The sequence below is a fragment of the Oncorhynchus mykiss genome, chromosome 2, assembly GCF_057628025.1.
Source record: "Oncorhynchus mykiss isolate SJ-2025 chromosome 2, ASM5762802v1, whole genome shotgun sequence".
In the NCBI taxonomy this organism is placed as follows: Eukaryota; Metazoa; Chordata; class Actinopteri; order Salmoniformes; family Salmonidae; genus Oncorhynchus; species Oncorhynchus mykiss.
In genome coordinates this window covers 28,505,621-28,527,026 of record NC_143023.1, presented here as the reverse complement: position 1 = coordinate 28,527,026, position 21,406 = coordinate 28,505,621, and the positions used below count along the sequence as shown (strand labels likewise).

General features: G+C 43.1%; 1 protein-coding gene across 2 annotated transcripts in view; it reads right to left on the bottom strand.

Annotated features, from left to right (window-relative positions):
- The window catches only part of LOC110486083 (ubiquitin carboxyl-terminal hydrolase MINDY-3), a 55,586-nt gene extending 35,958 nt beyond the window's left edge, over positions 1 to 19,628 (bottom strand). The window contains exons 1-10 of one of the 2 annotated variants that reach the window (XM_036944567.2): positions 18,380 to 19,628; positions 18,161 to 18,240; positions 17,744 to 17,804; positions 15,785 to 15,955; positions 15,502 to 15,553; positions 14,857 to 14,971; positions 14,693 to 14,766; positions 14,498 to 14,577; positions 13,943 to 14,013; positions 11,708 to 11,788 (exon numbers count right to left, since the gene is read on the bottom strand). In XM_036944567.2, the coding sequence (XP_036800462.1) occupies positions 11,708 to 11,788; positions 13,943 to 14,013; positions 14,498 to 14,577; positions 14,693 to 14,766; positions 14,857 to 14,971; positions 15,502 to 15,553; positions 15,785 to 15,955; positions 17,744 to 17,804; positions 18,161 to 18,240; positions 18,380 to 18,473 (879 nt within the window). In that variant the 5' untranslated portion in view covers positions 18,474 to 19,628. The remainder of the gene's footprint in view (positions 1 to 11,707; positions 11,789 to 13,942; positions 14,014 to 14,497; positions 14,578 to 14,692; positions 14,767 to 14,856; positions 14,972 to 15,501; positions 15,554 to 15,784; positions 15,956 to 17,743; positions 17,805 to 18,160; positions 18,241 to 18,379) is intronic. The other variant, XM_021557438.3, reaches the window with a different exon arrangement.
- Between the last annotated feature and the right edge of the window lie 1,778 nt (positions 19,629 to 21,406).

Here is a 21,406-nt window from a genome sequence, read left to right as displayed (position 1 = left end):
GCATCTTGTGATGCCTGTTCTAGGATTCCCCTGTGTCCCTATCTAGTGTGTGTGATGTCCTGTTGTTAGTGTGGCTTTTAGACCATTAGTGTGTGACTGCCTCATAGCATTAGTGTTTTAATCTGATCTAACAGGACAAAAGCTCCCCCTCTCCACCACCCTCCCTCTTTTTACCTTTCTCACCCCCCCCATCCTACCGCTCTTCATCCCATTACAGGCTCTCTATAATGGCCTGTAATGGGATCTGAGGCCTTCTGTCACCACAGAGAAGGAGGGAGAGGAGAAGGGGATGAGACTACAGAGGGAGGAGAAGGAAGAAAGGCAGGGGAGGAGAGAGATGGTGGAGAGAATATTTTTTGTATTTGAAAACTTTGAGACAACATCCATACCGCTCCAAAGTGTGCACAGTAATTTCAATGCACATTATGACTCAAAGAAGAGTGTGTTTTTGATTTATTTTAAGCTCTCATAGCTGTGCCGTTGAAGAACTAGAGCAAGCACACTTGTAGTTGTTTTGGACACAGCCCAGCATCCCCACCTTTACCAATTACTGATAGTCCATTATAAATCGCGATCTGGGTCAGGTGAGCATAATTTTAAAACTTCTATTGCCAACATGACAAGCTAAATTATAAAATAAGAATCTTGTGTTAGCTTTGACAAGGCAATTCAGAGAAGCAGATCATAATTTTGGTTCTCAGAAATGAGTCATGTGTGCATTCAGATGCGTGGTGCACAGCAAATTCTCTTCACAACAAATAGGCTCATTCTGTTGAGGACAACCCAGGGTATAACACCAAGTCATCTTTTACAAACATAGTGATCATAAATAAACCTTGACACTATGATATGCGTTTTATGCAGTGTTGGAAAAAGTACCCAATTGTCATACTTGAGTAAAAGTAAAGATGCCTCAATAGAATATGACTCAAGTAAAAGTGAGTCACCCAGTAAAATACTTAATGAGTAAAAGCCTGAAAGTATTTGGTTTTAAATATACTTAACGTTCAATAGTAATTGCCAAAAGATACTTAACCCGTGTGTTGTCTTAAGGGTCAAAAATAGCAGAGAACCCCCTAAATTATGTTTTTTTCCCCTTTTCCTAGAGTGACCCCAACATTAGAAAAAGTGAAACATCACCTTTGTTCATATTTCCCTGAAAGCTGTACACCACCAGGGTAAAAATATTCTATTACGGTCATTTCTGACCCGGCAGTTCTAAGATAATTTACAAACCACAAAGATGCACACAATGATAAATTGAGATTAAGTGTGTTACTGATTCAACTCAGCCAGCAGCTCCTGAAGAGGAAGATCACCATGGTTGGCACAGTTAGAAAGAACACGTCTGAGCACCCCCCTGCACTCCTCGCAACAAGAGGGAGAGAGGCGTTCTCATCAAAGTTTGCCTTCACCACCACTCTAGTTTCCTACCTCCCAAAGAGAAAAAAGAATGTGGTCCTCCTGAGCACAATGCACAAAATGGCATAGATCAGCGATCATGAGGACAGGAAGCCAGCCATCATCTTGGACTACAACCACAACAAAGGAGGCATGGACAACATGGACAAGGTGATAGTACTTACAGCTGCAGGAGGATGACTGCCCGCTGGCCCCTGGTCATCTTCCATAACATCATTGATGTGCCCTCATACAATGCCTTCGTGATATGGAACAAACTCAACCCTACCCGGATGCCTGATAAGAGGAACAAGAGGGTGTTCCTGGAGCAGCTGGGAAAGGCACTTGTAACCCCACACATTCAAAGGGAGCGCCTCCCCCGCACAGCAGCCTCTGCAGCACTTGTGAAAGCTGTTCAGGGGGCTGAATGCACACACACTTGCATACTATCCTACATGTGCTAATTTAGAGTTGATTGATTTTATGTTCTTCACATTTATTTATTGTTGTTTATACCCCTTGTGGGTGTGGGCAATGGTTAAAAAAATGGGAGGCTAGTATTTTGTAGTTGAATTCATCATTGTACACTATAAGAATATATCACTATGTTGCCAAAAGTTAGACTTATCGTTTCCCTTCAATAAAATGCATTCAAAATGACATTCTGCACATTTCTGCTGCTTTCTTGCTAATTTTTTAAATTATGTTTACACCAAAAAATAAACCTACTTTAGTAAAGAAAACAATTATGACAGGTGTTTTGTAATAAAAAGGAGTGGTGTTCACTGATTTAAATGCAGTCTTTCTGCATTGTGAAGAGGTAAAACCCAGGTATTCACAAAGTTTGTGATGAATGACAGGTTGTTTCATCATGCAAAATAGATTTGGGGTTTAAAATTCAATTTATCTGCTTTATTTTAGGGGTTTAGTGAAGGCGGGTCATTTTTTACCCTTAGGACAAGGGGAGTATACAGAATGTTTAAGACCACACAAGGGTCAAGTATCAAATGTGAAAGTATGAATCTTTTCAAATTCCTTATTAAACAAACCAGAATGCACCATTGTCTTGTTTTTTAAATTTACGGATAGCCAGGGGCACATTCCAACAGTTAGACATCATTTACAAATTAAGCTTTTGTGTTTAGTGAGTCCACCAGATCAGAGACGGTAGGGATGACCAGGGATGTTCTCGAGTGTGTGAATTGGACCATTTTCCTGTCCTTACTTTTTTTGTAAATGTTAAGCATGTTACTACTGTACAGCCACTGCGTTCTAATTCTACTGTACAGTTAATCAGTAAAATTGTATTTGTCACGTGCTGAATACAACAGTGAAATGCTTACTTACAAGCCCTTAACCAACAATGCAGTTAATAATAAAAAAGGTATTTAGTCAAATAAAAATGAATTATTATTTTTTTTAAATCAGAATTGAAAAATAAAATAATTAAGGAGAAACAAAAAAAGAACAGTAGCGAGGCTATATACAGGGGGTACCGGTACAGAGTCGATGTGCAGGGGCACAGGTTAGTCCAGGTAATTGAGGTAATATGTAGGTAGAGGTAAAGTGACTATGCTTCTACTCTGTTTATTATCCATGCAATGTAAAAATGGGGTTGAGGGGGGACAATGCAAATAGTCCAGGAGTCTTATGGCTTGAGGGTAGAAGCTGTTAAGGAGCCTTTTGGACCTAGACTTGGCGCTCCGGTACTGCTTGCTGTGCGGTAGCAGAGAGGACAGTCTGGCTAGGGTGGCTGAAGTCTGGCAATTTTTTGGGGCCTTCCTGACACTGCCTGGTATAGAGGTCCTGGATGTCAGGAAGCTTTGCCTCAGTGATGTACTGGGCTGTACTGTAGAACTTTTTGTAGAACTTTTTGAGGATCTGAGGACCCATGCCAAATCTTTTCAGTCTCCTGAGGGGGAATAGGCTTTGTCGTGCCCTCTTCACAACTGTCTTGGTGTGCTTGGACCATGTTAGTTCGTTGGTGATGTGGACACCTAGAATCTTGAAGTTCAACCTGCTCCATTACAGTCCTGTCACATCAGTCATAATGACATATTTTGATCCGGAAAGGATGGAAGGGAGTGCGGAAGGAAGGATGTACTTTAAAAGGGCTTCTGGTTGCCCTAGGGGACCATGTCCTTTGTCTTCTCTCTCTGTAGTGTTTCCTCCTTTCTCTCTTCCTTTCCATCTGAGAGTGATGCCATTCACAGGCCTCGATCCTCAAGCCCCTCTCGGGAGCGGTGTGTGTCTGTGTGTTTACACACTGATGGTTTAACCGGTGTGTGTGTGTGTGTGTGTGTGTGTGTGTGTAGTAGCACCGTTATGGGTCAGTGATTTAACGGGAGATAGAGCAGCTCTTCTGGCCCTCAGTGTCTCTCAAGAGACTGGCCTCTTACTGACACACAGTCTTTCCCCAAAGAGCATGTGTCTGATGTATAATACAGACACAAGAACACATCTTCCTAAACGTCTCAGTAAGTGAGAGCGGATGGGGTCATTAGGTCTGAGGCAGGTCTCCCTTTCAGAGCATCTTAGAAAAATAAAATAATTATGGTACCTTACCTGTGAGTGCTCTCTCTCACACACACACACACACAAAGCTAGATCTGAGTGAAAGAAGTGTACAGTAACCGTCATTAATATTCTCTGACCTGTTCTATTCTAGCAGGGACAAAGGCTGTGTGTGATAGGGCCTGGCCCCTTGTCCGTGACTGGTCTCAGTCTCTATAGCTGCCCTGTATAGCCCTGTTCTCTAGTCTTGTTCTGTTGTTCAGACACACACACAGAGAGAGACCCCAGATAGCTTGTTGTCCCTGACAGACCATTAATCACCTGTCTTTCTCTGGCACACACACCTCTCAGCCCCTCTTAGCCAGGACAAAGGTCTGAGTGTAATTGAGTCTTCTGCTTCAAGAGGCTCTGCACCTGACAAAAGTGAAACACTAAACCAACACCACAAACACTGTAGACTAGGAGTTCCTGTTAGCGTGAGAGGAAGAAAATGGTCAGGGATGGATAGATGGAGAGGCAGATGAAAGTATGTGTCAGGACAGTACAGAGGGACAAAAAGGGAGGGGTAGAGAAAGGAGGAAGGGGAAGCTGAAGAGCGTGCTCGACGAGAGGGGTAAGGCGACACCCATCTACAACTACTTAAGCTGATTGCTGGCTTTGATACACAGGTATAGCAGTATACAGTTACACACACGATCCACAGCTAACAGAATCCAGTGCATGTATGTATGTAATGGATGTATAGTGGGGCAAAAAAGTATTTGGTCAGCCACCAATTGTGCAAGTTCTCCCTCTTAAAAAGATGAGGCCTGTAATTTTCATCATAGGTACACTTCAACTATGATAGACAAAATGAGAAAGAAAATCACATTGTAGGATTTTTAATGAATTTATTTGCAAATTATGGTGGAAAATAAGTATTTGGTCACCTACAAACAAGCAAGATTTCTGGCTCTCACAGACCTGTAACAACTTCTTTAAGAGGCTCCTCTGTCCTCCACTCGTTACCTGTATTAATGGCACCTGTTTGAACTTGTTATCAGTATAAAAAGACACCTGTCCACAACCTCAAACAGTCACACTCCAAACTCCACTATGGCCAAGACCAAAGAGCTGTCAAAGGACACCAGAAACAAAATTGTAGACCTGCACCAGGCTGGGAAGACTGAATCTGCAATAGGTAAGCAGCTTGGTTTGAAGAAATCATCTGTGGGAGCAATTATTAGGAAATGGAAGACATACAAGACCACTGATAATCTCCCTCGATCTGGGGCTCCATGCAAGATCTCACCCCGTGGGGTCAAAATGATCCCAGGAACTGTGAGCAAAAATCCCAGAACCACACGGGGGGGAACTAGTGAATGACCTGCAGAGAGCTGGGACCAAAGTAACAAAGCCTACCATCAGTAACTCAAAAAGCCGCAAGGGACTCAAATCCTGCAGTGCCAGACGTGTCCCCCTGCTTAAGCCAGTACATGTCCAGGCCCGTCTGAAGTTTGCTAGAGAGCATTTGGATGATCCAGAAGAAGATTGGAAGAATGTCATATGGTCAGATGAAACCAAAATATAACTTTTTGGTAAAAACTCAACTCGTTGTGTTTGGAGGACAAAGAATGCTGAGTTGCATCCAAAGAACACCATACCTACTGTGAAGCATGGGGGTGGGAACACCATGCTTTGGGGCTGTTTTTCTGCAAAGGGACCAGTTCGACTGATCCGTGTAAAGGAAAGAATGAATGGGGCCATGTATCGTGAGATTTTGAGTGAAAACCTCCTTCCATCAGCAAGGGCATTGAAGACGAAACGTGGCTGGGTCTTTCAGCGTGACAATGATCCCAAACACACCGCCCGGGCAACGAAGGAGTGGCTTCGTAAGAAGCATTTCAAGGTCCTGGAGTGGCCTAGCCAGTCTCCAGATCTCAACCCCATAGAAAATCTTTGGAGGGAGTTGAAGGTCAGTGTTGCCCAGCAACAGCCCCAAAACATCACTGCTCTAGAGGAATGGGCCAAAATACCAGCAACAGTGTGTGAAAGCCTTGTGAAGACTTACAGAAAACGTTTGACCTCTGTCATTGCCAACAAAGGGTATATAACAAAGTATTGAGATAAACTTTTGTTATTGACCAAATACTTATTTTCCACCATAATTTTCAAATAAATTCATAAAAAATCCTACAATGTGATTTTCTGGATTTTTTTTTCTCCCATTTTGTCTGTCATAGTTGAAGTATACCTATGATGAAAATTACAGGCCTCATCTTTTTAAGTGGGAGAACTTGCACAATTGGTGGCTGACTAAATACTTTTTGCCCCACTGTATATATGCAGAAGGATTTCAGTTTATTCTTGGAAGAATTTCTTACTAAAATAGTGTTCCAAATTGTTGAAGTAAATTTACTTCAAGATAGAATGTGCAGTAGGGGGGAAACAGTGCCACCCCACCATCATTGTTATAGGTCATTATCAATAAAACATCACAATACGGTGTAGAACATTCGATTTGCCTGCTAGAGGGCAAGGAGACCCAACTCCACTTAAACCAGTGACAACTACGTGCCGTTTAAGGGATTGTTGAATAAAATATTAATTATTTGGCTGTAACAATCACCTCTTGAAGAACATAGTCAGAACTCAAAATTTCAGATTTTTTCCATACAAAATAATTGCTCACATTTAGCTCAGCTCTTTCATCAGATATATAGCAAGTAACTGCATGCTTTTCATGATCAGTAAGCATGATTATGTCATACATGAGGGTAGCCTCGATCGCTCAATATTAGCCACCATTAATTTGAGTGATAAAATAAAAGTGAATTATACCTGACAAGTATTTTAAGTTTAAGATAATTTTCCCATCCTTTGTGGGCTCTGCCTGTCAAGCAGCAGAAGGAAGCATTTGCCAATGTACTGTTAGCTGATATTTTCTACTTTGCAAGCTACCAGTAGAAACGTTGTACAGTAGGCTAAACATAGTGGTAAGTAGACCTAATGTACTTTTTTATCCAACCAACGTAGACCTACTTAGTGAAGTTAGCTAACATCCCCTTTTCAACTTTGTTTAAGTGTTCGAAAGTTAGAGGAATAAATATCATACCCCCCCAAAAAAATGCAAACCTCCCATAACTTATTGTAATGGGAGAGGTTAGCATGTCTTGGGGGGGGGCGGGGGGGGGGGGGGTGATATTTGTGCCATTCATTCAGGACTATCCGTAAAAACCATCCGTAAAAATGGTAGCATGTTTAGAAACGTACATTATTTACCATGAATTTCTCTTAGGCACTACTTTGAAGAAGCTCAAATATATTTTGATTTGTTTAACACTTTTTTTGGTTACTACATGATTCCATGTGTTATTTCATAGTTTTGATGTCTTCACTATTATTCTACAATGCAGAAAATAGTAAAAATAAAGAACCCCCCCAACTTTTGACTGGTACTGTAAGTGAATGTGCCAATACTTTTGGTCCCCTAAAATGGTGGGGTGGGGGGGACCACGTACAAAAAGTGCTGTAATTTCTGAACAGTTCACCCGAAAATACTCTCAAATGTAGGCGGACAGTCTGCACTTAAAGTCAGTTGTAATCATTTAAAATCCAAAGTGCTGGGATAAAAAGAGTCAAAACAAACAAAGTGTCACTGTCCCAATAGCCCCAGAGCTCACTGTATATGGCTAGTTAACAAGCTAACTTTCAGGGGATAAACTAGATGGCTATATCCAAATATTGTTATATTTGCTTGTCATCTATTATATTGGCGATTACAGTAGTGTGACTGACGACTTTACCAGGACAAGGACTTGCCAATGTCAAGCTCTTTCCAAAAGCCTAAATCTCTGATGAAGCAAGCTAAATGACATGTTTGCTTAGCTAGCCAGCTACATGCCAAATGGATAGGCTACCCCTGAAGTACATGATCAATTGATGTTTACTGAAAGCATGCAGTAAAACTATCAGAGCTAAATGTGGAGTAATCTGAACTGTGTAGTTCTGACGATGCTCTTCAAGGAGGTGATGATATTAAAACCAAATAGTTAACATTCATTTAAACAACCCCTTGAAAATGGCAAGTAGTTGTCAATGGTTTAAGCGGAGCTTGGGCTCTCCTTGCCCACCAGCAGTCAAATCAAATGCTCAGCACCATGTGACATTTTATTTAACCTATTGTTTTTGTTGCCACGCAGCATGGTAAAAAAAAAAAAAAAAGAGCATATTGTTGGTTGCGACCTGTCATTCAGAGCAAAACTTGCCTGTTTTGCATGTTATTTTGGCATTAATACGTGTCACATATCAGTTTGCCAACAATGTTATAAAATATATATAAAATTGAGTTAATAAAGCTGCACAAAAACATGGTCTCTTTTTTGTTATCTTGAGTAAGGCAGCTCGAGAATGCAGTCGTTTTAGCCTAATTCAGTGCTTTCTGTGGTGGTGGTGCAAGCCAGCAGAAAATACAGAGCGTTGCACCGTGACTGGCTCAGTGTTCTGTCACTCATGGGGACACTATGCACTGCCAAGTCTAAGGGTAGAGCTAGAACATTCTAGCCCCTTGGGGGCTGCCATAGAGTTACAGTACATTAGAAGTGCCAATCGAAAAAGGCTCAAGGTCATTGGCCACAGATAAAATGAAGTCAAATCAGGTTATATCTACAGCAGCTCTGATTGTGAAAGTATGATGTTGGCATGATCAATCTTAGCTAGCAGTTATCATCATGAATCAAGTCGACAAGCTACTGGCAAATCCTTGTCATATGAAGAAAAATTATGAAGAGAAATTATAAATAAAAACAAATCGGTACTCATCGGCTATAAACATAACACAAGTTGGAAATCGCAAATTCAGCAAGTGGTTTGGAAGGAATCAATGACAGTGGCTAACTGCCAGCATTGCAAAGAAAGCACTAGCCTGCTATTCAGTGGAATGGCTGTGTGGTCCCAAATTCGGGATTAAGAGGCAATTTTCCAAATTTAAAATGATAAACATTCAACATTGGCCATGCTGTCAATGAAGCATGATTTGTGCCATGCTCAAAACAACTGTTAACTCGGAACTACACTGCTCAAAAAAATAAAGGGAACACTTAAACATCACAATGTAACTCCAAGTCAATCACACTTCTGTGAAATCAAACTGTACACTTAGGAAGCAACACTGATTGACAATACATTTCACATGCTGTTGTGCAAATGGAATAGACAACAGGTGAAAATGATAGGCAATTAGCAAGACACCCCCAATAAAGGAGTGATTCTGCAGGCACAGACCACTTCCCAGTTCCTATGCTTCCTGGCCTTTGTTTCGGTCACTTTTGAATGCTGGCGGTGCTTTCACTCTAGTGGTAGCATGAGACGGAGTCTACAACCCACACAAGTGGCTCAGGTAGTGCAGCTCATCCAGGATGGCACATCAATGCGAGCTGAGGCAAGAAGGTTAGCTGTGTCTGTCAGCGTAGTGTCCAGAGCATGGAGGCGCTACCAGGAGACAGGCCAGTACATCAGGAGACGTGGAGGAGGCCGTAGGAGGGCAACAACCCAGCAGCAGGACCGCTACCTCCGCCTTTGTGCAAGGAGGAGCACTGCCAGAGCCCTGTAAAATGACCTCCAGCAGGCCACAAATGTGCATGTGTCTGCTCAAACGGTCAGAAACAGACTCCATGAGGGTGGTATGAGGGCCGACATCCACAGGTGGGGGTTGTGCTTGCAGCCCAACACCGTGCAAGACGTTGGGCATTTGCCAGAGAACACCAAGATTGGCAAATTCGCCACTGGCGCCATGTGCTCTTCACAGATGAAAGCAGGTTCACACTGAGCACATGACAGAGTCTGGAGACGCCGTGGAGAACGTTCTGCTGCCTGCAATATCCTCCAGCATGACCGGTTTGGCGGTGGGTCAGTCATGGTGTAGGGTGGCATTTCTTTGGGGGGCCGCACAGCCCTCCATGTGCTCGCCAGAGGTAGCCTGACTGCCATTAGGTACCGAGATGAGATCCTCAGACCCCTTGTGAGACCATATGCTGGTGCGGTTGGCCCTGGGTTCCTCCTAATGCAAGACAATGCTAGACCTCATGTGGCTGGAGTGTGTCAGCAGTTCCTGCAAGAGGAAGGCATTGATGCTATAGACTGGCCCGCCCGTTCCCCAGACTGTTCAGGAGTTGGCGGATGCTTTAGTCCAGGTCTGGGAGGAGATCCCTCAGGAGACCATCCGCCACCTCATCAGGAGCATGCCCAGGTGTTGTAGGGAGGTCATACAGGCACATGGAGGCCACACACACTACTGAGCCTCATTTTGACTTGTTTTAAGGGCATTACATCAAAGTTGGATCAGCCTGTAGTGTGGTTTTCCACTTTAATTTTGAGTGTGACTCCAAATCCAGACCTCCATGGGTTGATAAATTTGATTTCCATTGATCATTTGTGTGTGCTTTTGTTGTCAGCACATTCAACTATGTAAAGAAAAAAGTATTTAATAATAATTTCATTCATTCAGATCTAGGATGTGTTATTTTAGTGTTCCCTTTATTTTTTTGAGCAGCGTATAAAAACTTGACTTCCGTGTTGTATGTTGCTGCATAAATGTAATATGCCAGGGAAATATTTATACTGTAGCTAAGAAAGTAATACTAAGTGTATGTTGTGTGTAAGACATTAGTAGCCCATGTGCCTCACCCTAATAATTTGGTCTATTTACCCATCTTAATTTCACCTAGTGTTCTGACTTGGTGGTTCACATGTAGCCTATAACCTGTTTTTGAGAAATGTATTCATCGAATATTCTTAGAGCTTTCATTTGGTGCTTATATGACACATTTATTTAACATACGGTTCTGACTTGGGGTACAGGGAGAACACTGTAAGAATGGCCCATGTTCTGAATTCTGTCGCTGCAGATTTCAAAAGTGCTAAATAAATAGTTATATTGACTATGTCTGTCCGAGCTTGCTCATTAATGTCTTAAGCTTAATTAGGGATGGTCTTAATTAGGGATGGCCTCTTATCCGCTTGTCGTCCCCTTATGCCATAGTTTATATGCCTTGTAAATTAAGTTGAATGAACCATTTCGCTGCCAGACAAGGCTCCACTGAAACACACTTGTATCAGTGGTAAGATGTTGGGCCTGCTACTGGGACAGCTTTATGTGGGCCCTAACAGTTTGTGGGCACCATTTGTTTAGTGTAGTGGGTTTGATGGCATGCATCCCACTTGTTTCTGCCCCACCAACATTTTCATGCTAAAATCACCACTACATATTGTCCACTGCTATCGCGCTTGCACTGATGACTGGGGGGGGAAAATTGTGTTTTTGTTGTAATATTACAAACAGACGGGGTAGTTTCACCATTAAGGAGTCTACCTTTAAGAGACAATTAATAAATGTTGTGAACATGCTGTCATTTCTCAACCCCCACATCAGCTGTGTTACACGAACACTGCTTCGCCCAAAACACTGGTGTGTGTGTGTGTGTGTGTTTTGTGCTGCTTGGCATGACAGATACTTTACATGATGATTTTCCCAGTTGCAGCTGACCACAAGGTTTCAAGACAACGCCAAAAAAACAGCAGCAACTAGCCATATAAGACCATACTACTGCCGTCCTCTTTTCTAATACCTCCTCTCACTCTTCCCGTCTCCCCCTCTCTCTCGCTCTCTCTGATGTGAACTGTGCAGTATTAAATCTGTTACAGCACACATTCCTGTTTCTGCTTTTTCTGACCTGCTGCTGGAAGAGAGACTGGCTTATATTATACACAGACACACAGGGCCCAGGTTGAGTGTGTGTTTTTGTGTGATTCTTACCTTGGCGAAGAACACTGAGAGATGAGTCTCACTGCCAAGGATCCATATAGGGAACTTAGGAGACTTCAGGAACGCACCCACCTGAAACACACATTCATAGCAAAACTAGAGCAAAGCAGTTCTGATTCATATTCCAGACGGAATTAACTGTCTGATCCCAGACGAGGTTAGTTTTACAGAAAAGGCTTTCTGATGCCATTTCAACTAACAGAAGGAATGATCAGGGAATACAATCTGATGTCGTAATAGAATATGTACAGTAAGAGAAGACTATGTCATATTGTTGCTAATACAATGGTTGTTCAATGAGCAGGTTTATAGCACGAACATACCAATGTATCCAGATCTAACTCATCTACCCAGACATACAGTGCCTTGCGAAAGTATTCGGCCCTCTTGAACTTTGCGACCTTTTGCCACATTTCAGGCTTCAAACATAAAGATATAAAACTGTATTTTTTTGTGAAGAATCAACAACAAAATGGGACACAATCATGAAGTGGAACGACATTTATTGGATATTTCAAACTTTTTTAACAAATCAAAAACTGAAAAATTGGGCGTGGAAAATTATTCAGCCCCCTTAAGTTAATACTTTGTAGCGCCACCTTTTGCTGCGATTACAGCTGAAAGTCGCTTGGGGTATGTCTCTATCAGTTTTGCACATCGAGAGACTGAAACTTTTTCCCATTCCTCCTTGCAAAACAGCTCGAGCTCAGTGAGGTTGGATGGAGAGCATTTGTGAACAGCAGTTTTCAGTTCTTTCCACAGATTCTCGATTGGATTCAGGTCTGGACTTTGACTTGGCCATTCTAACACCTGGATATGTTTATTTTTGAACCATTCCATTGTAGATTTTGCTTTATGTTTTGGATCATTGTCTTGTTGGAAGACAAATCTCCGTCCCAGTCTCAGGTCTTTTGCAGACTCCATCAGGTTTTCTTCCAGAATGGTCCTGTATTTGGCTCCATCCATCTTCCCATCAATTTTAACCATCTTCCCTGTCCCTACTGAAGAAAAGCAGGCCCAAACCATGATGCTGCCACCACCATGTTTGACAGTGGGGATGGTGTGTTCAGCTGTGTTGCTTTTACGCCAAACATAACATTTTGCATTGTTGCCAAAAAGTTCAATTTTGGTTTCATCTGAACAGAGCACCTTCTTCCACATGTTTGGTGTGTCTCCCAGGTGGCTTGTGGCAAACTTTAAACAACACTTTTTATGGATATCTTTAAGAAATGGCTTTCTTCTTGCCACTCTTCCCTAAAGGCCAGATTTGTGCAATATACGACTGATTGTTGTCCTATGGACAGAGTCTCCCACCTCAGCTGTAGATCTCTGCAGTTCATCCAGAGTGATCATGGGCCTCTTGGCTGCATCTCTGATCAGTCTTCTCCTTGTATGAGCTGAAAGTTTAGAGGGACGGCCAGGTCTTGGTAGATTTGCAGTGGTCTGATACTCCTTCCATTTCAATATTATCGCTTGCACAGTGCTCCTTGGGATGTTTAAAGCTTGGGAAATCTTTTTGTATCCAAATCCGGCTTTAAACTTCTTCACAACAGTATCTCGGACCTGCCTGGTGTGTTCCTTGTTCTTCATGATGCTCTCTGCGCTTTTAACGGACCTCTGAGACTATCACAGTGCAGGTGCATTTATACAGAGACTTGATTACACACAGGTGGATTGTATTTATCATCATTAGTCATTTAGGTCAACATTGGATCATTCAGAGATCCTCACTGAACTTCTGGAGAGAGTTTGCTGCACTGAAAGTAAAGGGGCTGAATAATTTTGCACGCCCAATTTTTCAGTTTTTGATTTGTTTAAAAAGTTTGAAATATCCAATAAATGTCGTTCCACTTCATGATTGTGTCCCACTTGTTGTTGATTCTTCACAAAAAAATACAGTTTTATATCTTTATGTTTGAAGCCTGAAATGTGGCAAAAGGTCGCAAAGTTCAAGGGGGCCGAATACTTTCGCAAGGCACTGTACTCAGCTGTTCTACTAATCTACTGTAGTTCCTAATCTACTGTAGTCAGTCACAGACAAGAAGTGGCAGTATGTGTGAGAGAGGGTCTGTATGACAATGTGTTTATTTCTGGTGCTGATTCTCTCACAGAATGTTTGAATCTCTCCCCCCGCAATCATTTGTGACTAGTGAACAAGAACAAACTCACCACTATGGTTTGGACATAACAAGCTTGAAGGAATGTTGTCTGTGTGTGTTTTCGTACCTTGCAGTAGCGTAGTGACTCCATGAGAGTGAGAAAGCCCACAGATGTCTGGTTGTGGATACCATGGAGCTCTGAGGGAGGGAGGGAAAGAGGCCTAGCTTAGACCAAAAAAACCTCTTAAAATGAAACAGCTTCTTTGGTCTCTGTGTGTATGTAGACCAAGTGAAAGTGTGACTGATCACTGCCATCTAGTGTTCAGCTGTGGGATCACAGTCACCAGGAAACTGGACGTCTTCGAAACACCTTTAGTAAACTGAGCAATAAATAGTCGGCTAACGCTCATTGAAGAAAAGTTTCAAATTAAATCACGCTGCCAGAAAACGAGGCTTTTTGCACAACACTTTGCACTAAGATAATGTAATCCGCTGTGTGTCCCCCGTTTGGTAGAGCATGGCGCTTGCAACGCCAGGGTTGAGGGTTTGATTCCCACAGGGGACCCGTATGAAAATAAAGCATACAAATGTATGCATTCAATACTGTAAATCGCTCTGATTAGATCATCTGCTAAATGACAAAAAAAGTTTTTAAAAATGTGTCAGCGTGTGGAGTACTTACTCATGCCAGAGCACTCCCTGTCTCCATCCCACACATTAGAGACAGCATGGCCCGTCACTAACAGGTTAACCAGACTCTGACTGCAGAGAGAAAGAAAAGTAATGGCTTAAACTTTTTGGAACATCACTTAGCTGAAGTCGTCAAAAGAAACATAGCTGATAAAGATTCAATAAAGTGAGGGATCAGGGGTCGTACCTGCCGTGGCCATAGACTGGATCTACGAGAGGCTCTGTAGTATCTTCAATCTCATTCCTGATGTTAACTATCCCCTGTAGAGACAGAAAGAGAAAAGTGGTTACATGCATGCACACAAGAGTACAGAGTAATACGCATACATACAAACACACGCAGAGCCTTACCTTGGTGAGGATGACAGAGTAGAGGAAGAACAGGACTCCACAGCGCCCTTTCCAGGTTTCGTAGAGAGACACCACCTCCTCTCTAAGCTCTGATAATGACTTCACAATACGCTTCCTGTAGAGATTAGAGGTCAAAGGTCAGTGGCTAGAAGTCAGCGAGAGCACCACTAATGACATTGCACTCATTTAGGGGGGGATTCAGGTTAATGTAGGTATAATAACCATACAACTACTGAACAGTTACTGAAAGGTTATTGTATAGCAGTCATTAACTGTCACACTGCTATGACTGTGCAGTAGTTCATGCTGACAGTGCAGTAGTTCATGCTGACAGTGCAGTAGTTCATGCTGACAGTGTTGTATTATTATGCAATGGAACAGATGGCAATCTGATGCTCCTCTGGCAGAAAATCAAAGATTGTGTGTGTGTCTCCTTAAGGAATCAGTGAGGAGTGTGTGTGCCGAGTCAGCAGGTTGTAAATCATTATCGAGAAACTCCAGTCACACACACACAGGCTTAGCCAATCCCAGACAGACGGAGATACACACTAGCGTTCCTGATTTTCCTGCAATGCAGTGGTCCTTTCATCTCCATGGAAGTCATGGCCAATAGAGAGACGAGTCACAGTCAGTAGAGTTACTTACTGGAGGATGCTGTGAAACCGCTCAAAGCCAAGATCCTCATCAGCCAAAGCAGCTACACACAATAGACACACAGAGATGCAAACACACACACACGTTCTAGTGAAACAACTGAGGTAACGTTGACAGAACACAACACGTCATTATTCTAGATTAACAGTGACTGCAATACTACTCACTATGTGGTCTACCCACTATCATATGCGATGATTAATACCACTCAGTACAGTAATGCAGTTATTCATATTACATGGGTATTAGTGGATTGATGAGTAGTGTGACTCACTGGGTTGCTGGCTGGTCTCTGGACCCCCTGTGAGGGGTGTATGAGTGGTAGTGTGGGGGCACTGTCCTTTGGCCCAGGTCACCAGGCAGAAGGAGGTAGTGGAGGAAGTAGAGCAGGCCTGTTCCAGGATCTCAGCCAGAGTAGAACACAGGGCCGCTTTCTGCTCTTCCTCTACAAGGAACACATACAATCAAAATAATTCATTGCCAAGGTGCTGTCTGAAGATATAGGCTAGGATTCCATATAAATATATAAACTCAGGGACGTTTCTTTTTTTGCTTTTTCAGGACCCTGTCTTTCAAAGATAATTAATAAAAATTCAAATAACTTCACAGATCTTCATTGTAAAGAATTTAAAGACAGTTTCCCATGCTTGTTCAATGAACCATAAACAATTACTGAACATGCACCTGTGGAACGGTCGTTAAGACACTAACAACTTACAGACAGTAGGCAATTAAGGTCACAGTTATGAAAACGTAGGATACTAAAGAGGCCTTTCTACAGACTCTGAAAATCACCATAAGAAAGATGCCCAGGGTTCCTGCTCATCTGCGTGAACGGAGGGACAGGTGATCTAAGACAGGAGGGACAGGTGATCACCCTCGCAGTGGCAGTCCACGTGTAACAACACCTGCACAGGATCGGTACATACAAACATCACACCTGCAGGACAGGTACAGGATGGCAACAACAACTGCCCGAGTTACACCAGGAATGCACAATCCCTCCATCAGTGCTCAGACTTTCCGCAATAGGCTGCGAAAGGCTGGACTGAGGGCTTGTAGGCCAACATTGCCTATGGGCACAAACCCACCATCGCTGGACAAGACAAGACTGGCAAAAAGTGCTCTTCACTGACGAGTTGCAGTTTTGTCTCACCAGGGGTGGTCAGATTTGCGTTTATCATCGAAGGAATGAGCGTTACACCGAGGCCTGTACTCTGGAGCGGGATCGATTTGGAGGTGGAGGGTCCGTCATGGTCTGGGGCGGTGTGTCACAGCATCATCAGACTGAGCTTGTTGTCATTTCAGGCAATCTCAATGTTGGTGGGAAGACATCCTCCTCCCTCATGTGGTACCCTTCCTGCAGGCTCATCCTGACATGACCCCCCAGCATGACAATGCCACCAGCCATACTGCTCGTTCTGTGAGTGATTTCCTGCAAGACAAGAATGTCAGTGTTCTGCCATGGCCAGCGAAGAGCCTGGATCTCAATCCCATTGAGCACGTCTGGGACCTGTTGGATCGGAGGGTGAGGGCTAGGGCCATTCCCCCCAGAAATGTCCGGGAACTTGCAGGCGCATTGACGGAAGAGTGGGGTAACATCTCACAGCAAGAACTGGCAAATCTGGTGCAGTCCATGAGGAGGAGATGTACTGCAGTACTTAATGCAGCTGGTGGCCACACCAGATACTGACTTACTTTTGACACCCCCCCCCCCCCCCCCTCCACTTTGTTCAGGGACACATTATTATTATTACATTTCTGTTAGTCACAAGTCTGTGGAACCTGTTCCGTTTATGTCTCAGTTGTTGGATCTTATGTTCATACAAATATTTACACATCTTAAGTTTGCTGAAAATAAACGCAGTTGACAGTGAGGACGTTTATTTTTTTTGCTGAGTTTATATATAAACCCAGTTATGATGAATCTCCATTTGTAGCGCTCTTTGTTTAACAGGGTCAGTTAGGGGTCAGAAGTTATGGTTACCTCCAGTTACAACTTTTTCAGTTAAACAGGGTCAGGGCTAGGTTTCCCAAACTCAGTCCTCGGTACCCCAAGGGGTGCTTGTTTTGTTTTTTTCCCGAACACTACACAGCCGATTCAAATAATCATCAAGCTTGAATAATTTGAATCAGCTGTGTAGTGTTAGGCCAAAAAACAACATGTGCACCCCTTGGGGTCCCGAGGACTGAGTTCGGGAAACACTGGGTTAGGGATAGAGGTCAAGGTTACCTGTGATGTGTCTCCAGTTAGAACTCTCTCTGTTAAACAAGATGTTCTTCAGAAGGAAGGCCTGCAGGAAACACACAATCAGGAAATATTCTACAAGCTGTAACCCATCTCTATAGTAGGATCAAAAACATAACCTGCCACCCTCATCAACCCTATCCACTCTAAGAACAGATGTTTACAAAGACACTCTCTGAAAGCACCATATAGTACTCTAATAAACAGTAATAGAGAAGGCAACTCAGCTGAGTGCCTGTCAGGTGACTTCCGGAAAGTGCTATCTAAGAAGATGTGTGCCTGTCCTGATATCATAATTCTGGTAACAGACACCAACACCCTCTACCTGCTCATAGGCTGGGCCACCTAACTCATGTTTGTGTGTAAGGTTATGTACTGCCTGGTCTGGGGACTGGTCCATACCTGTATAGGAGCAATGACAGCGCAGGGTCCTCCTTCAAACTGCTCCAGTGCTGTGTGTTCGGTCTCACTGAAGACCAACCCTGAAACACAGGAATCACATCAGAGCCACTTATTTTGCCCCACCACTACCTGCTTCAACACTGACAATGTCTAGGATGGTGTTCAGGTTAGAGGGGGGTGCAGCAGAATGGATCTAAACAGAGGTGAGAGGTAGCTTACCTTGGGTCCATCTCCGGAAGAGTGACGCAGACACCCCGTTACTGCCTGGTCTTTTCCAAACTAGATCCACAACCTCTTTATTTAACTCCCCCATCGCTCTATAACACTGGTCCAACAGCCCTGGCAAACGGTTAGCTGGCTAGCTAACTACAATCAAATACAGAGCTGTCAGTACGTACACAGCCACGGTCCCGTTCGGGTTGGAGTAGGATAGCTAACCTTAGCTAGCGTTGTGGTTTACCCTTCGACTTTCCAGGAACTGGTGCTTTGCTTCCCTCGGCAAACGGGGCCGGTGGCATCCGCCACAACGAAACTCCGTAACAAGGCAATCTCCTCGGTCTGACCAGCGGACAGGCGGGAGATAGGCGCATCAACGTTAGTTAGCTACCTAGCTAATGTTAAGTGGGCGCGACTGCCCAGCTATCTTTGCGTGGGCCGACTTCTCCAGCAAAGCAGCGGGCGTAAACTAGTTAGCTGTCTGGTCAGCTGTCCAGATTGATAACAATAAGTTAAGGAGCTAGACTGTTAGCCAACTGCCCAATTCCCCTTGGTCCAAGTCGTAACGTTACCTTGCTACTAGTAGCCTGCTAACGTTAACTCGTTAGTACCAATTTGCTACGTTAGCTAGCTAACGTTAAATGCATCACGTTTTGATGTTCCAAAGAGCGCTGAGGCGGTGGCAGTTTAAATTCAGGTCTGACTGCCGGTAACTTTCGTTTAGTCAATTGTTAGGAGGCAAACACCTGTAATGGATAACGAAAGTAGTGAAATCTAGAAAAAATATATGCTTGTTGCCGGTATCAAAGACTAGCTAGCAGTATGTCATTCGTCTATTTACAACAGCTGTTTGGAAATGTGTATTGAGTGACGAAAACGCTCGTAGCTGTGGATTGGTCCAAATCCAGAATGTTCTTGAGGTATGGGCTCAGGCTTGGCAGCCCATTGGTGAGTTCAGACTGTCAATTAGCTACGTCATATCTTTCCCGCCTATTTTCTGTCTACATTATCTCAGTGACGTTTGGTTCAATACTTTATCAATAGCAGTTGATCAAAGACAACTAATTCAGGTTGTACATAATACATGAGACACAGGGAGACCTAACATAAAATATTTTGATCAAAGACTTAACTAATTAAGGTTGTATATAACAAATAAGACACAAGAAAACGCAACATCAAATCGATTGCCTATGGTATTCTCAAACAGCGACTTCTTACTGTCATTCATTGGGACTGGAACTGTTTGTCCACTATCATGCTTCGAAGCTGCTGGGTTAACAGTACTGAGCATGTGCACTTATAGCCTATTGGTGGACTCATTTATCCCAATATTTTTTACAGTGATTCTAACATAAATGATAGAAGTTGATTACAAATCGTTCTTGTTGTAATGGGAGGCCAACCCAATGGCAAAAATAAGAGCAAAGCCAAGAGGAAAGATCCGTGCTCTAACGGGGGTATGAGACGTGGTTAACGCGTTAGCTAGATCGCTATAAAGGACAACTTGTGTTGTTGTCCCTGTGTGATAGCTACAGTGCCTTCAGAAAGTATTCATACCGGTTGACGTATTTCATATTTTGTTGTCTTACAGCCGCAATTCAAAATGTATTAAATATTTTATTAAACACAATACCAAATCAAATGTATTTAAAGCCCAGTTTACATCAGCAGATGTCTTTAAGTGTTTATACTAAAGCCCCAAACAGCAAACAATTCAGATGTAGAAGCACGGTGGCTTGGAATAACTCCCTAGAAAGACCGGAACCTAGGAAGAACCCCGAGAGAGGAACCAGGCTCTGAGGGGTGGCCAGTCCTCTCCTCTTCTGGCTGTGCCGGGTGGAGATTAGAGTACTTGGCCAGTAAATAATAATCACAGTGGTTGTAGACTAAAGGAATAAATGTCAGTTGGCTTTTCGTAGCCGAACATTCAGAGGTTGAGACAGCAGGTGTGGTAGAGAGAGTCGAAAACAGCAGGTCCGGGACAAGGTACAGTCGCATGTCCGGTGAACAGATCAGGGCTCCATAGCCAGAGGCAGAACAGTTGAAACTGGAGCAGCAGCACGACCATGTGGACTGGGGACAGCCAGGAGTCATCAGGCCAGGTAGTCCTGAGGCATGGTCCCAAGGCTCAGGTACTCCGGAGGGGAGAGAGAGAATTTGAGGGAGCGTACTTAAATTCACACAGGACACCGGATAAGACCGGGTGTCTGGTGGATAGCATTCTGAACCAGGTTTTCCTCTAGGACTTTGCCTGTGCTTAGCTCCTTTGTTTCTTTTTTTATCCTGAAAAACCCCCCAGTCCTTAACTACAAGCATACCCATAACATGATGCAGCCACCACTATTAAACCCAGTAAAACCGGTTTAAAGCCTCCATTGGCCTCAATGTGAAATCCCTGGGCGGTTTCCTTCCTCTACAGCAACTGAGTTAGGAAGGACGACTGTATCTTTGTAGTGACTGGCTGTATCAATACACCATCCAAAGTGTAATTAATAACTTCACCATGCTCAAAGGGATATTCAATGTCTGCTTTTTGTTTTACCCTTCTACCAATAGGTGCCCTTCTTTGCGAGGCATTGGAAAACCTCCTGAAAACCTCCCGAATCTGTGTTTGATTTTCACTGCTCTACTAAATGACCTTACAGATAATTGTGTGTGGGTCACAGCGATGAAGTAGTCATTCAAAAATCACGTTAAACACTATTATTGGTTACAGAGTGAGTCCATGCAACTTTTTATTTGACTTGTTAAGGACATTTTTACTCCTGAACTTTAGACCTGTCATAACAAAGGGGTTGAATACTTATTGACTCAAGACTTTTCAGCTTTTCATTTTATATTTTCAAAAACATCATTCAATTTTAACATTATGGGGGTATTGTGTGTAGGCCAATGACAAAAAAAATGTAATTTAATCAATTTTCTATTCCGGCTGTAACACAACAAAATGTGGATAATGTCGAGGGGTGTGAATACTTTCTGAAGGAAATATCCTTCAGTGTGTGTGTATGGTTTGATTGCATCTCT